We start from the raw sequence: 17,360 nt of genomic DNA on the forward strand, positions 1-17,360 counted from the left end.
CCAGGGTGGGGGTGGGGGGCACAGTGCCTTTTCCGATCGAGTTTCAAGATTAACATTCTGCCGTTTCTGCTGTGTCCTATTCATCTGAGTCGAGGCACGGACTCCAACTCATGCTCAGCTCTTCGATTTGAAGAGAGAACTATCACAACACACACACACACTGAACTTTTATTAAAACCACGGAAGATGCACGCCGTTTAATATTTTCGTTTTTCCACCTACAGTAGTAGGGTTTTTTTTTTAAATCCTCACCGGAGGATATATTCACTGATTTGCGGAAGGGAACGGGGAAGAGGGAAAGAGCGCTGGAGAGAGAGCGAGCGCGCGAGATAAGTGCCCACAGGGAATCAAAGCGCAACCTTTCGAGTAGGGACGCTCCAACCAACTGAGCCGCATAGGGCAGGACTAACAGACTTTTAGTAGATGTTCCGCCCGGCCCCCACATTGGCGCTATTTATCGATTCTCTCTCTTAAAAGGGAGCCGCAGCACGCTCGACAAAACTCGCACGAGCTTCGGTAACCAACCCTGGAGCTCGGCGAAGCTCCAGGAGTGACGCGAAGTTGCGCGACTAGTTACTGATTGACAGAGATCCGAAGGGGAAGGGAAAGGGTGCTGTTTACAAACAGTTGCCCCGGGAGTGGAGACAGACCACCGGGCTTTGTGAGGGGTGAACTCCGGACGAGGCAGGGAGGGGGCCTGTCTTGTGCCCCTCGGTCCTGCACACACCTTGGCTAGACGGGGCAAGCCCTGGGACTCGGTCCGGACCGCGCCCTGGGCTCAGGGACCTCAGCCGGACACCCCACCTGCAGGGAGCAGGCAGGGTTCGGAACTGGGCGGGTGGGAGACCTCGCCTTTCGTGTGTGTTGCTGGGGAAGGAAACGCGGGCCCTCAGGACTCAGGACTCTGGCCTCCACCCTCCGCCCCCGGAGAGCACGTGCTTTTGAGTCACCTCCGGAGCCTAGTGTCCCCGGGTCTCCGCCCACCACCTGTGATAGGTGCTCCAGTGTGGCGCGTGGGGGTCGCCCAGGCCGGGCTTAATAAAGCGAATCGCCACTTCCGCGACGAGGTATACGAAACCGCGCTCTCCACGGCGGCGACTTAGCTCTTCAGGGCCGCGCCGAAGACTCCGATGGCTCCGCGGGGTCGCGCCCGCCGGCAGCCGGGGCCCGGAGCGCTCTCCAACGGCTCCGGGCAGCGGGCACTCGGGCGCGCCCCAGCGCTGAGCTCCAAGCGGGGACCAAGTCCTCGGCTCCCGCACCTCCTCATCCTGATCTTCGTCCTTTTTCCTCTGGGTGAGCACCTGCCGCGGTCCCAGGCGGGGAAGGCGCGCCTGGTGGCCGGGACGGGGAAGGGGACCCGACGGGGTGCCCGGGCACGTCGGGTCATGTTCGGGCAGGTCCCGCAGGACGAACCGTGGGCGAGTCGAGGGAAGAGTCGAGGGAAGAGCCGGGGCCCGGCCGGGCTGCAGCCCACCGGGCGGGGGGCGGGGGGCGGCGGGGAGGCGCGCGAGCTTTTCGGGACCTCGCAGGGCTCTTAGGATGAGGAATTCCCGGGCGAATTCCCGGGCCGCGCTCCTTAGCCAGGTTGGAAAGTCCCCGAGTCGCGGGGAGCGATCGGGAATTTGGCTCTCTGCGTTGGTCTCGTGATTTTTTACACTTAGTTTACATTCTATGACTTGGCTGACACAAATCGATTAGCCGGCAGCCCGCTGAATGTCGCTTTTCTTCTTTCTGACTTGAAGCCGTTTCAGTTCTGAACCTTGAATCCACTTACGTCCAGTCAAAGTAAACGGCCCTCAGCTGAAGAGGCCAAGGGCCAGGGGGCTGCCGGGGCTGCCGGGGCTGCAGAGCTGCTCAAACCGGAGTGATGCGTGGCCCGGAACAACAGAAACAAAAAACACACAAAAAACAAAAACGCCACGTGAAGCTCCACCCCCGTGGCACTTTCCAGGTTCCTTCTGTTAAAAAATGAAAGATCAAATGCCACACCCGCGTTAGCGGCATCACAGAGCTATAAATGTTTTTTATTTAACAAATTAATTCAAATTTCAGGGAGGTGGTAGTTCTATATATATATATCGATATTTGTTAACGTTGCGAAGCTCATACCGAATACCAGTAGAAGTTTTATCTCAGTCCATGCAGACTTCTCTTACTCTCTTACAACAGCGTAATGTTTTACTGTGTGGTAAAGAGACATGGGTGGCATGTGTGTTTTACTCTTGACGCTTAACGAATCTGTTTCTAGATTATATCCCGTGCGTGATTTGCTAATTCCAGCTGCACTGTAGCATGTACTGTTGTATGTGTTGCATGCCCACGTGCACCTTGTATTTCATAAATCCTTAGAAGTGAAACTGCTGTGTCGGAGGGTTTCATTTTATACTTTTGTTTAGACAATGAGAAATAGTTCTCCAGAAGATGGCTGAACCATTTTACCTTCCCACAAAGAGTCCACAGTTTTTTCTGTTTCCCTATGCTCTTGCCACACTGAACTTGAATTCTTTGTGAAAAACGGGACACAGGGTTGTTATGGTTTTGGTTCCTTGTTGCTAGCAGAGATTTGTTAGGAATGCAGAGCTCTTCCTGTAGGGGTTCTCAGGAACTGTCCAGAAACTGGAGCCAATGTGAACTTCCAGAAGCTCTAGCCTCTCTTATAGACCCACCCAACTGATCTTAAAGTCCCAGTTAGTTTTTATCATTTCCCCCTGTGGCTCAAGAGCTTTCTCTGAAAGCATCAGTGATTGGCAGGTCTTCCAACTTCCGAGGCTTTTTTGTTCCTCACGTTGGGAAGGACCTCTTCTGGGTGTCTCTCCTATGAGAGGGGAAGTGCATGGATCACCTCCAGGGTTAACAGGTGACAGGTGCAGAACTTAGTAAGAATTTAAAACAGAATTAGCGTAACAACTTAGTTACATGATGAATTTGAACCAGGAACTCAGATCAGACCTGTAGATAATGAAACAAAGACCATTATTATCTTGGATAGATCAAAGGTGTTTTTTTTTTTTTGGTGTTCAAAAGCAACTTTTTAAAATATATATATATTTTTATTGATTATAACATTACAGTTGTTCTATTCCCCCCCTTCATTCCCCTCCACCCTGCACACCCCCTCCCCTACCATTCCCCGCCTTTAGTTTATGACCACGAGTCTCAAGTTCTTTAGATTCTATATTTCCCCAACTATTCTTGCCCTCCCCCTATCTATTTTCTACCTACTGTCTATGCTATTTTCTGTACCTTCTCTCCCCTTCTCCTCCTCCCACTCCCCTGTTGCTAACCCTCCATGTGATCTTCATTTCTATGGTTCCACTCCTGATCTAGCTGTCCTCTTGGTTTGCTTTTGTTTTAGGTGTGGTTGTTAGTAACTGTGAGTTTGCTGTCCTTTTCACTGTTCATATTTTTCATCTTCTTTTTCTTAGATAAGCCCCTTTAACATTTCCTATAATAAGGGCTTGGTGATGATGAACTCCTTGAACTTGACCTTATCTGAGAAGCACTTTATCTGCCCTTCCATTCTAAATGAAAGCTTTGCTGGGTAGAGCAATCTTGGCTGTAGGTCTTTGGATTTCATGGCTTGGAATACTTCTTTCCAGCCCCTTTTTGGCTGTTAGGTCTCTTTTGAAAAATCCGCTGACAGTCTGATGGGAATTCCTTTGTAGATGACTGTCCCCTTATCTCTTGCTGCTTCTAGAATTTTCTTCTTTATATTAATCTTGGCTAATGTAATGATGATGTGCCTTGGTGTGTTCCTTCTTGGGTCCAACTTCTTTGGGACTCTGAGCTTCCTGGACTTCCTGGAAGTCTATTTCCTTTGCCAGACTGGGGAAGTTCTCCTTTATTATTTGTTCAAATAAGTTTTCCACTTGTGGCTGTTTCTTTCCCCCTTCTGGTACCCCTATAATCCGGATGTTGGAACGTTTAAAGATGTCCTGGAGGTTCCTAAGCCTCTCCTCATTTTTTTGAATTCTTGTTTCTTCGTTCTTTTCTGATTGGATGTTTCTTTCTTCCTTCTGGTTCACTCCCTTGATTTGAGTCCCAGTTTCCTTTCCATCACTATTGGTTTCCTGTGCATTTTCCTTCATTTCAATTAGTTTAGCCTTCATATGTTCCTCTAATTTGTGACTATAATCAACCAGTTCTGTGAGCATCCTGATCACCAGTGTTTTGAACTGTGCATCTGAGAGGTTCGCTATTTCTTTTTCACTTAGAGTTATCGGCTCTGGGACTTTGAGTTCTTCTTGCACCATCTTTTGGGCTGTTCGTGCCTGTTACATATGAGGAGCTGAGCCCTAGGTATTCACCAGAGCAGAGCAACTGAGTTGCTGGGTTGTGATGCTATACATGGGGGCGGGGTCAAAGAGGAGCATTGGTGGTCTCATCTGCTGCCTCCCACAGCTGCTGCCGCAGCTGCCACCGTCGCCAGGGCCCACGCGTTCCGTCCCACTGCTTGCGAATGTGTGACCGCAGTCAGCCCTCCGCCGCTAGGTTTGCCCGCTGGGGCCTTCGAGGTCCGTCTCACTGCTCACTCTGCTGGTTTATCAGTTTACGAATGTGTGACTGCAGTCAGTTTGCCCCGCACCCTCACTGGGTCCGCGCTGTTACCCCGACTGCCTGAATGCCCGGGTCAGGGCATCTTTCCTGCCCCACCCTGCTCCGCTGCTGGCTCCGCCCCTCTTACCGGTCTGGTTGAGCTGTTCTTTGTTGTTGGACTTCCATATAGTTCAATTTTCTGTTCTTTGGCTGTGTCTTTGTTTACTAAACCTTTGTTGTATTCAAACTTGGTTGTGGGAGAAGGCACAGTGTTTCCACCTACGCCTCCATCTTGGCGGAAGTCCCCTAGATCAAAGTTCTTGATGACCAATTTAATAACCAGTAAAGGTCCCGCCCCCCCTTTTTTTTAAAATCCCCCTCTTCACAATAGCTTAGGAAAAGTAAACAAGGGCACGCTTCTTCCAAGGAAAAGAGAAAAATTAGATTTAATAGTAAGAGAAACATTGTACAGGCCAGACTTGTTTGTTTTGGCAACTTTTTCCTTCAGAGGTCGCCTGCTTTAGTTTCTGACAGCTTTAGGTCAGGTCACCTGCGCTCAGTTGCACTCAGCGTTTAGAGCCTTCTTCAGGAGGGACACACGGATCCAGAGTCTGTTCCTGGAGTTCAGCAGCACAAGGGTTTGTCATCAGTGCCCTATAAGGACCCTTTCCAGGAAGCTGAAGGGAATCTTTTTTTGAGGTGTCTTTTTCAGTAAAAAGAAAATCTCTAGGTTGTAGAGTGTGCATTTTGAGTTTTTTATTTTCTTAGTGGGCACTCTGAAAAGATTGTTCTAGCACAGCATGACTATTTTCTTTAAAAAAAAAAGATTTTATTTATTTATTTTAGAAAGAGAGGAAGGGAGGAAGAGAAACATTCCTCGATTGCCTCTTGCACACCCTAACCAAGGATCTGGCCTGCAGCCCAGGCGTGTGCCCTGTCCAGGAATCGAACTGATGGCCTTTTGGTTTACAGGCTGATGCCCATCCCACTGAGCTACACCAGTCAGGGCAGCATGATTATTTTCAATAGGAGCAATTAAACCTTTATGATATTGAAATATGTCTCCTTTTACTAACTGTGGATCAAATGCATGGGGTATCCTATAATTATCTCGAAAGGTAAAAGTTTATGAGTTCCAAAATGGATAGATCTGAGATTTAAAATGACTAACGGCAATGCTTTTGGCTAAGGTATTTGAAGAGTTTCTACAAATTTTGCCAACTGAATCTTAACAGTGCCAAAAATATGTTCAGTTAAGCCTTAAGACCGAGGCTAGTAAGCACAATGAGAGTGTTATAAAATTGGCCAAATGGCACAGACTTGCTGTTGCACTTGACCAGGAGAATGGCTCCTTCCATCACTGGAGTCCAAGAAGAGTTTCCCAGGGAGGGACAATCTTCTCTAACAGGACTTTGGCCTCTGTAGGGGCATTAGCTTGTCTATAAGGGAAAGCTTTAGTCCAGTGAGAAAACATATGTATGATGACTGAAACATAATTTATATTCATCATATGGGGAAGCTGTATAAAATCTATTTGCCAAACTTCAAATGGTCTGTTAGGCGATTTTAAATGTCTAGGAGCAATGTGAATGGGTTTCCTGGGTTTTACTTTGCCCAGGGGGACACTTGAGGTAGGCATTCTTTACAATTGTGTTAATATCGCGCCCCCCCCCCCGCCCCCCCACAGTTCATTCATGAAGGCTCTCCTTTTGTCAGTGGACCAATGGGTGAATGCAGTCGAGTGGTAAGGAGCGGGGATTTTAGAGTTTCTGGAAGGACTGTGTTGTTGTTTGGTTCAAACCAGAGCTTTCTCATCAAATGAACAATTGTTGCATTTTCAGTCTTGCTTTTCTTTTTCCAAAGCCAATTGTTGGGTTTCTCTGGCCAGTTTTTCTAAGTTATCAACGGGGGGAACATCTCGCTGGACCGTGATGGAGGTTTGACTGCTGCTGATGCCTGTTCAGGGCAGTGTTCTTAGCAGAAATGTCAGCAAGGTGATTTCCTCGACTTCCAGGGAATGAAATGTAGCATGTCCTAGAAGCTTAGTAACAGCCAAGCATCAGGTAGAAGTATAGCATCCAGTAATTCCTGAGCAGACATCTCTGTCGGAGGTAAGGAAACCACATTGCTTCCGTAACATTAGAGTCATGAATGACTTCGGAGGCATATCTACTGTCACTATAAATGTTGACAGTTTTACATGTTGCTATAAAATGCAAGTAGAAGCATAGAATCTGGCCTGCTGTGCTGATGTGGCCATGGGCAAAGATGCTGCCTTGATGACTTCAAAAGGCTGAGTTACAATAGCATACCCAGCACAGTACTTACCATTTTAATTTTTTCAGTGAGAACCATCTATAGATCATGACAAATCAGCTTTGCCTAGAGGAGTCTCCTGCAAATAGTCACGAGGGATCAGAAGGGAAAGGAATAGCTAGATTAAGGTAATGACAACATGAAAGAGTTATATGGGAAGCAGTTTAAAAAAAGATTTCATAGGAAGTAATTGCATAGGAAGTAAGGTGACTGACTGAAAGATGCTGGGTGTGATGAGCATTTCTGTGGCACGAGGGCAGTAGCAGCAATGGCTTTAAGGCAAGAGTGGTCTTGGAGTCGCTGCACAGAAATGAAAAAGGGAATCTAATAGGATGCCCAAGAGCAGGTGGGTTTATTAAACTCGCCTTTAAGCCTTTAAAGGCTGTCGTCCTGATCCTCCCATAAAAGTGGATCAAGACTGTCATTCTTACAATAAGACACATAGAGGTTTGGCCATAAGAAATTTGGGATCTCACTTCAGCAAGAACCCATTAGCCCAAGAAAACCTCACACTTAGTTTTGGGCCTTGGGAGCTTGGAACCCTCTGATGCTTCTCTGGATCCAGGTGTAGTTCTTGTTTTGATTTCAAATGTCCCAAATACTGAACCTGCGTTTGGACAAATTGTAATTTTTATTTAGAGACCTTATGCTCTGTTAAGGCCAAAAGTTCTAGCAGATGGATGCTGTCTTCCTACGAGGAGGCCTGAGAAGAAGGGCAAAGAAGTCCAGCATTTGCATATTCCATGAAAAGAAAGGTGGACTTGCGTAAGAAGTGGTGCGTGTGGAATTTTCCACCTGAGGCTGCGGTTACTTCCTCCTTTCCTTGGGCTGCTTGCCAACCTGTGCTAAGGTGAAAAGGCAATGGTGTTGCTCATTACTCCTACCTCAGGAATGTCATATAGCAGCCACACCGTGATCAACAGTGCGTGCAGAACAGAAGTTTTGACATTTTTTGACCATTTGGTCTTAACTTGGCTTTCTGGCCCCCTGGTAGTTATCCATTCCTGGGTCCAAGGTTCTATACTGGCTCCTTGCCCCACTGAGACATTGTATCCTCCTTGTTGTTAAGGAATTAGGGCTGGAGGTCTCTTCTGCTGAACATGGGAGGAACAAAATTCTCTCATTTTCTGACCCAAGGAGTGGTTAAGAGCCCCCAGGTCTTCTTAATCTAGGGTGGGCTGGATGCTGTGCATGGCCATTAGCTTAACATGGAAATGTTGCTGTCTGGAAGAGACAAGCTTACAAGAAGGTTAAAGAGGCAAGGTCCACATAATAGCTGTACAGGGGCCACGAGGGGCCCCAGAAGGGAAGGGAGCTGGGTTAGCCGGGCAGGTGCCCTTCTGTGGTTTCCCAGATTTAGTCTGGGTTGCCAGGGTATGCGCCTCTTAACCAGGGAGCCTGTAGTCATGATCTCTCCAACGTTCCCATGATGTCCTCTAGCTGCAGTCCATGATCACAAGGCTCAGAAAAATGTGTTAGTCCTCACTAATTCCAAGGCAAAGGTTGGGAGAAGAATTGGAAGAGTGTTTGGAGAGTCATAGGCAGATATTGGAGGAAACTAGAAGAATTCAGGATCTAGTCCAGTTTACGAGAAAAACAAAACCCAAACCAAGAGACAACAAACAGCACTGGAATCTAATACCACAAAGGTATATCATAGTTTCTATTGAAATATAACCCTTTCTCTGTAAAACCACCCTCATCTTATTAAATATAGCTAAATTCAGACTAATTCATTGTATAAGTCCAGTTTCAATAAATTTGGCCTGTTATTTCTCTAAGCATGACAAGAATACAATCTATCACAGAGGCGTGTTTAAATCTGCTTTGCTGGAATTTAGCAGGAAATCCTCGGATTGGGGTTTCATTAGCCTTCTGTGTGGCTAAGAAACCACACCACATAGTTGCCATCCGCATCTGCCTGCAATACCTATCATTTTGGGCCAATTCCTCAAGTTCTGGAGATTCTCCGAATGCCTCGAGGCCTTTCCTTTACCATCTCTAAGGACAGCAGCCTATGTTCCTTTCTGTAAACTGCTGTGAACCCTGTAAGCAAGGTTCCAGGCTGGTTTTCCACCGAGCTATTATCGGCCTCTCAAGTCAGTCTTACTTTTCTTAGAGCTTTCCTGTGAGATCCAGAGGCTAGATGTATCTTTCAAACGTGACATTTCAGTCAAAGCCTCATCAAGAGCTTCCAATTGTGTCCTATATAAAGGGAACAGATTCCTGATGAATTTATGCAAACAGCCATACCATGAAAATAATAATACTCGTTTCATTTAGAGTCTTCAAATTTCTGAAAGGATCAGGTAGGGAGAAAAATATAACTGTTCTATGATTGCTTACAAGCATATAATTTACTAAATTGTTCTAAGTCATAGGCAGTTTAAAAGACAAGTTTCCTTGATTCTGGAAATGATTCTTAAAATCAGTACTGTTTTAAACAAAATTAGAAAAATTATAATCATCTTCACTTCATTCACTTCCGTAGAATAAATTCTTATTTATTCTAATTACCTGCTAGCATTTTATGAATCCAGTTATTCCTTAGAGTTTTGTAAATCATTATCTAGTTTAAAGGTGCGACCTGAAAGTTTATTCTCAGAAAACTCTAAAATAAGTGAGAGTCTTTTCCCTGGAGACTTCTGAAGATGAAACATTTGCTGAAGTTTGAGTCAAACGATGACTATCTGTAAATTAGGGAAAAAAACCCAAAATGATGCAGTTATAGATCTGATTATACTGCAATTGAAAAAGAAGCTTGCTTTTCTGTAACAAAACATTTTAAGATAAGAATTACAAATGAGCCCTGGCTGGTGTAGCTCAGTGTATTGAGTGTGGGCCTTTGAACCAGAGGATCACGGTTCGATTCCCAATCAGGGCACATGCCTGGGTTGCAGGCCAGTTCCCAGCAGGGGATGCATGAGAGGCAACCATACATTGATATTTCTCTCCCTCTCTCCTTCCCTTCCCCTCTAAAGATAAATAAATAAAATCTTAAAAAAAAAGAATTACAAATGAGTATTATATCAACTTTGTAGACTCCTGGAGATTTTTTATGTAATCTCCAATATATGATATCCATTTGATAATAAGAACATATACACACAAATACAACAGTACTATTTTCTTAGTTGGCAAAGCTTCCTGTGCAATTCAAGCATCAAATAAATCTAATTAGTTCAAAACCTCTCCCTGCCAGGAGAGAAAATAAATCTTTCAAAGTGTTTCAGGGACCCTTTAGAACAACTTAAAACCATTACCAGGTTAAGGAAAAGGTCTCTTCTTAAATTTGAACCCTGGGAAGTTTGTCAAAAACACCTGCCCAAAAGGATCATATATGATTATAAAACAATATTAAATTCTTCATTTACTCAAAGTGATGATAAAAATGTATAAAAAATTCAGGTTAGCAAAACTGTATTCTGTTCTTAGTATTGAGAATGTTTTATTAAGTAATCAAAGATTTGATTGAGAAAGCAAAACAAGTTTAATAAAATAGAATCTGTTTTCTAGGTAGAAAAATTTTAATATGTGCAGTACAATAAATACAGAAAAAACTTTTGACTAGAGAATCAGTAAATATATTTTCTTTTTGAATTGAATTTATTGAGGTGATACTGGATAATAAAATTATGTAGGCTTTAGGTATACAATTCTACAATACATCATTGTATATTATATTGTGTGCTCACCACCCCAAGTCAAGCCTCCTTCCATCACCATTTATTCCCTCTTTACCCTCTTCTGCTTCCCCCTCACTCCCCTTTCTCTCTGGCAGTCAGCACACTGTCGTCTGTCTGTGAGTCTTCCTTTTTATATTAATCCCTTCACTCTCCCCTCTGACAGCTGTCAGTCTAGTCTCTGTATCCATGAATCTGTCTCCACTTTGTTAGTTTATTTTGTACATTGGACTCCATATATAAGTGAATTGTATGGTATTTGTCCTTCTCTGGCTGTCTTATTTATTTACTTAGCATAATGTTCTCCAGGTCTATCCATGCTGTCACAAAAGGAAATATTTTTCTTTTTTATGGCTAAGTAGTATTCCATTGTGTAACTGTACCACTGCTTTTTTATCTACTCATCCAGTGATGGGCATTTAGGCTGTTTCCAGATCTTGGCTATTGTAAATAATGCTGCACTGAACAGAGGGGTGAATATATTCTTGCAAATTAGTGTTTGGGGTTTCTAAAACTTTATAACAGAGTGAAAAAGAACTAAACTCTACATAAAATTTTCTTTCTCAGGATTCCTTTTCCACAAACTTTCTACAACTTCCTTAGTCCCTCTTAGTTTGTCTCTTACTCAGTCAGAAGTAAACAAACATTTTAGGACAAACCTCATTTTGTAAATTACTTCAAAACTACATTTGTGTACTTTGTACCTTTTGTCACATAAAGCATAGTTTCTTCCCATCTTAGTTAGAAATCTTAACTTAGAAACCTCAATTTCAGGTAAGCAATTAGTGTTCTTTAGAGTAATACATTTATGTACACCTTTAATAATTTCTGAAAATGTATTTTCTCATAGCATAATTTTTAAAATGTAGCATAACACAAGGTTACTAATGGACCCAATATAGTTTAGTTTCTGTATAATAAGCAGAAAGTAGATAAACCTATGTTCAGTAATCAGTGTTTTGTCATTTAATCTTATTTTGAAAGATTTTTTAAAATCTTATTTTGAAAAATCTAATATAAAATCTTATATTAGACATTCAATGAATAGCCATCATTTAATTTAACTAGCAAAATTTTAAAGTTTTAAGTTACAAAAGAGATTTTTTAAAAATAATTTTTTTATTTAATTCTTGTTCAAGTACAGCTTTCTGTCTTATATTCCCAACCCTGCCCACCCCCCAGGAGATTTTTTTTTTAAGATTTTATGTATTTATTTATCTTTAGAGGGGAAGGAGAGGGAGAGAAATATCAATGTATGGTTGCCTTTCGTGCATCCCCTGCTGGGAGGTGGCCTGCAGGGAACCTGCCTGCAACCCAGGCATGTGCCCTGATTGACTGGGAATCGAACCGTTATCGTCTGGTTCCCAGGCCCGCGCTCAATCCACTGAGCTACACCAGCCAGGGCAAAAGAGATTTATATAAAACCATTTAATTACATATGTAACACAATCATTGCTAAAAGAATTAACCTAAAAGAAACTTTTTATCCTTTTACAATTTATTTTATTTACTTGCTCCTAATAATTATGTTGAGATTACTTATGAAAATTGTATCATATCAGTTTGTTTTTCTTGCTGACAAATTTTGCAGAAGAGGCAATGTAACAGTGGGAAATTGTGACCCACCCCACTATTCTTTTGATGTGATTTCTGTAAGAGCGGACTCTGACTGGTATGTGGCTTATAGATGAACAGCACCCCGACCTTCAAGCACCCCAGGTCTGAGAGATTTGCTGACCTTCAACTGTAAAGCCAGGATGACGTGAAGCCAGGAAGACAACCACCAGTCCATCACTTGGTTTATCAGAATGGACCGTGCCAGTCTGCACATAGAGAACTTTGCAACTTTCTCCCTTGATCTCTTTGTTCTCTTCCCCTCTCTCTCCTTATAAAACCTGCCTCCAGCGAGAGGTGAAGAAAGGCTTTGAGATGTGAGTCTCACACCCCAAAATAAGTCACTTTCCTTTACATCAACACCTACCTCTTGAGTATTGGCTTTCATAGCATCAGGCAGCTGAACCTGTGTTAGTTACAGTTTTTGGCAACCCAGATAGGACTGTGTCGACTATGTAAGGCCTGGAAGGCACCGGCTGGGGATCCCAGTTGCTTGTGGCAGGCTGGCCCCATGGAAGGGATTGCAGGGATTTCCCAGCAGCTGCCAAGAGTTCTTTGTCTCAGAAACTGTCCACTCTCTTCCTCTCAAGGCATCAGCCACCTTTAAACGCCTTGCTGGTGAAAGGAAATAGGTTGTAGGTGGGCTGCCGAGCCCAGTCTTGGTAAGTCCCTGGTGTGCACAACCAAGAGCCCCTGTCCCACCACTAGGATTCTTTGAACCATTTGGGATTCTGTAGGAATCAATAGGTGCCGCTTGGCAGTAAGCACGGCTCAGTGACAAGAAAAAAATCCCAGTTCCCCAGTGTGAGATTTGGTTGGAGTACTCTTTTAATCTGGGTTTGGGTATTGTTTGCTTTTCTTGTTGGATATGCTTTTTAGTTGTCTATTTTGTTTCTGTGCTTTCATGGGAGGAAGTCTATTTCTGTTTGAGAGCTCTTGTCTGTCTAAAACAAAACTGTAGTGACAGTTTTTTGCTTGATTTCTTATCTTTTGGAGACTTGGTTTGATCTGTGAGAATTTAGTTTGAGAGTACTCATCTGTTTAAACATTTTCTTTGCTTTTGATATTGTTCTTGTTTCTGTTCTGAATAGAATGGCTTGGTCTCGATCTTGAATTGTTTTGCCGAAATAATGGATCTTATTTCCATTCTGGTAAATGGAATAAGATCTCTTATGTGCAATCTTTTGATATGTTACATCATAAGGATTCTACTCGGAAAGGATTTAAATCGATGGTTTAAAAAGGGAAAAAGAGCTCACTCCCCTTTCAGCCAGTAAAACTCATAAAGAAAAGGAAAAGGAAAACATGGGTATTTTTAAACTTAAGTGGCTCAAGCAGTGCAAAGCCTGATATCTTCCCTGCCTCTTCTCTGGCCTCCTAAAAGTTGCCAAGGACACTAGATAATGAGATAGCTTACTTTTGAGCCCAATAAAGGAATGCAGTAATGGCCAAGAATAAAAATGTGAAAATATTTGCCAATGGGGAGAAAAACTGTTTCTGAAAATTATAGAATATATTCATAAATTTCTCAATATATACAATGTTAATTACTTGTAGTTGTCACTAAAACTGGAAAATTCTAAGTTGGGAAAAATATGGTTTGATAATAAAACATGTAAATTACAGCAATATATTTTGAAGGAAATAGAATTGAAAATGGGTTGGTTATTTCTAGGTGAGTTGTAAAGACACAAACTAAAAGGGACTAGGTAAGTTGTGGATGGCCTGTGTAAGCTGAAGAGCGTTTGTGTAAGTCAGAGGGTTTGTGTAAGTTGAAGTGGGTCTGTGCAAGTTGAAGAAGGATTGTGTAGAGGAAAGAAGCAAAAAGAGAGGGAATTGAGGAAATGGAAAAAAGGTGAGAAAGGATAAAGGAAAGTGACAGAGGAAGGAAGGACATTGGAGAAGGAATACACAAGAAGGGAAATGGAAATGGGAAAGAAGAAATAAAGAAAAGGAAAGGAAAGGCACATAGAAAGATGGTAAAGCAAAGTGATAATTTTAATGACAAATGAAAAGACCAAAGGCTGCTTTTGGCTTTTCCAAAACCAATTGTTATTTCCCAAACAAACTCCAGGTACAATTAGACAGTGGAGAGCAAATTAATTGATTTCTTATTCTGATCTGCTTTCATTTGTAATTCTGATTGTTATCGTTATCTTAAGATGTTGTTACCAAAAAAAAAAAAAAAAAGGAATTCCTTTTCCAATTATATTGTAATCGGGTAATCGGTTATTTTAAGTATTTGCGGGGGGGGGGGGGTATTTAGAGAGAGTCATTGCTTTAATCTGATGTATTTGCAAAAATATTACATCTTCAAAAAAATCCCCAGGAAGGACTTTGACCAATTCTGAAATATAAATTTCTGAAATAAAATTTAAGATCATACCTTTGAAATAAATGGCTCTGGGGAAGCACTAGGTTCATAGAGATACTGGCAAATAATCAAGATAAACAGGAATTGATTGTGGGACTGAGTGAACTGAGGGTAATGATTGTTCTTGTGACTACATTAAAAATACTGCTGATTATAAAAAGCTTGTTTGTTTTCTTAGAGCAATTTGGTAAATTTGAGGAACATGAAAGCATTTATATTTTTCTCCCTAACTGATCCCTCTAGAATTTGGAATTTCTTAATGAGTATTATTATTTTTATGGCAATATGTTTATTTGTATGGATCCAATAGGAATCTGATTTTTTTCCAGTTATTAACCAAGACTTTGACTAGAATGTCATGTCTGAAATAGACATGCCTAGACTCTGAATGTCAGCAAAAAAGATAAAGATTTACTTTGAAACCAGACGATCACAGTTTGATTCCCAGTCAGGGCACATGGTTGGGTTGCAGGCCAGTTCCCAGCAGGAGATGCACAAGAAGCAACCATACATTGATGTTTCTCTTCCTCTCTCCTTCCCTTCCCCTCTAAAGATAAATAAATAAATGTTTTTAAAAAAACATTTAAAAAATAAATAAATAAATAAAAAGATTTACTTTGAGCTGATAAAATCCCCTTAAAGAACTGGCCTGATACCTTGTTCATTTATATGGTTCATAGAAGCCTTTCCAGGTAAGGAGTGAAGGCTACTTTCCTGAGAGATGGCAAGGAAGAACCTCAAGACATTTGGGGGACCTTGAGAACTTGAGAAGCTTCCCCAAATCTGCAGGTGCTGCAGGCAAAGTCTTAAGGTAAATGTGTGGCTTGGCTTCCCAGCCCTGAGAGGCTAATTAAAGCTCAATCTAAAAGTTGCCTGTAACAATTCTGGCAAAATATAATCAATTGCTATTCTAGTTGTATTACTACAAATGATCAGGCCAAATTGAAACTGGGATTAATGCAGTAAATAAATTGGTCATAATTGGGCTTTTTGATAAAAATGAGGGTAGTTTTAGTAGAAAAATAGTGTTTCAGTGAAGTTTATAACACAATTATGAAAATTTGACTCTAGTTCAGTTAATTGTCTGTAAAATTGTGCTTCTCTAGTGCAATTTTCACCCATGAACTAGACTGGATCCTGAATTTTTCTACTTTTCTTAAATGTTTTGGCTAAAACCTTCTAACTTTCATAGAAATGGAAGAAAATTTGACAATGGGGATTTGTAACAATAGAAAATTATAACCCATCTCACCATGCTTTTGACATTGTTTCTGTAAGTGCTAACTCTGACTGATAGTAGCATGTAGATGAACAGCATGTTTGTATAAAAATCCTAGGAACTAATTTCAAAAGATATAGACTTTGGCTTACAAGCAAACTAGTTCCAGATTTGCTGACCTTCAGCCGTGAGTCTAGGACGGCATGACGCTGGGATGACCAAACCAGGATGATGCACGCTGGACCACCTCCTGCCTCTCAGAGTAGCCTCTGCTAGTCTGCCCCTGGAGAATTTCACAACCCCCTCCCTCAATCTCTTTGTTCTGTTCCCCTCTCTTTATAAAAACCTCTGCCTCCACTGAGAGATGAAGATGGGCTTTGAGACATGAGTCCAGCACCTGAAAATAAGTCACTTTCCTTTACATGAGCACCTGCCCCTCAAGTATTGGCTTTTTTGGTGGCAGGCAGCTGGACCTGCGCTTGGGTAAAATGACATGAACTTATTTAACTAATAAACTCCAGTAAAATAAAAGTGTGTTAATGCTGATGATTTTTCAATACCGTTTAACAGTAAAAATATGCTGTATCTAGAACATATATAAACATACAGAGGAACATAAAGAGAGCTCTCATATCTTCCATTTCAAAATGCTATCTTCTGTGTCCCAGGTACAATGCAAACCTTGAAGGAAAAGCAGGATCTAAATTGCATTTCTGGTAGAGTAATTAATTTAAGATTTTATTCAGATGACTAAAGCTTGGCATGCTGCTGAATTCTTTTAAAGCAATTTTATTTTTTATTTATTTTTATTTTTTAAAATATTTTTTATTTAATTCTTTTTTTAAAATTTTATTTATTTATTTATCTTTAGAGGGGAAGGAGAGAGGGAGTGAGACATCAATGTATGGTTGCCTTTCGCGCGTCCTCTGCTGGGAGTTGGCCTGCAGGGAACTGGCCTGCAACCCAGGCATGTACCCTGACTGGGAATTGAACTGCGGTCCTCTGGTTTTTTATTTAATTCTTGTTCAAGTACAGCTTTTAAAGCAATTTTAAAGTTAATTTATAATCAATGAAAGAGTTCATTCCAAGAAGCCTGAGGTCCTCTCTTGTGAGGGTCTCCCTTACGGTAAACTTGTTGACAAATACTAACAACAGGAAATGCACATGGAGTCTGCACACTTATAAATGGAAGGTTCAGAAGGTAAAAAAGAAGGGCTTCAGAACACCTGAATTTCAGGTGGCAGGTGGTCCTAGAGGGACATGGTGCTGGGATGGGGCCTGAGCACAGTACATCTGCTCCCATGAGTCTGAGGAGGGAGAAGGTGGGAGAGAGGGAGAAGCCTCAGGTGCTGGTTTACTTGTATGTTTGATCCTCTCAATGGGGGAAAATGGCAAAGAGGAGAGGGCTTTGTCCTTTTTAGGGTGGCACCAGCAAAGTGCAGGTGAAGGAGCCCTGGACAGGCTATCGCTGCCGTCTGCTTCCCCAAGTACAGTGAAATCCCAGGTGGAGTGTGTAAAGTCCCTAATGCAGACCCTGGCTTGTGGGGTCCACGGGCTTCTGTGCGTTATGGATGAGATGAGACAAATTCACATGGACGACCGAGTCCTGTGGAGGAAA

At 42.3% G+C, this 17,360-nt stretch overlaps 1 protein-coding gene across 2 annotated transcripts in view; it reads left to right on the plus strand.

Annotated features, from left to right (window-relative positions):
* Positions 1-1,071: 1,071 nt before the first annotated feature.
* LOC118975062 (tumor necrosis factor receptor superfamily member 10A-like) overlaps positions 1,072-17,360 on the plus strand; it is a 44,356-nt gene continuing 28,067 nt past the window's right edge. For both annotated transcript variants that reach the window (XM_037028691.1, XM_037028692.1), the window contains exon 1: positions 1,072-1,293. In XM_037028691.1, coding sequence (XP_036884586.1) covers positions 1,131-1,293 — 163 coding nt within the window. In that variant the 5' untranslated portion in view covers positions 1,072-1,130. The remainder of the gene's footprint in view (positions 1,294-17,360) is intronic.

This window comes from Sturnira hondurensis, unplaced genomic scaffold (genome assembly GCF_014824575.4).
Source record: "Sturnira hondurensis isolate 20B ecotype Veracruz unplaced genomic scaffold, ASM1482457v3 Scaffold0020119, whole genome shotgun sequence".
Classification (NCBI taxonomy): Eukaryota; Metazoa; Chordata; class Mammalia; order Chiroptera; family Phyllostomidae; genus Sturnira; species Sturnira hondurensis.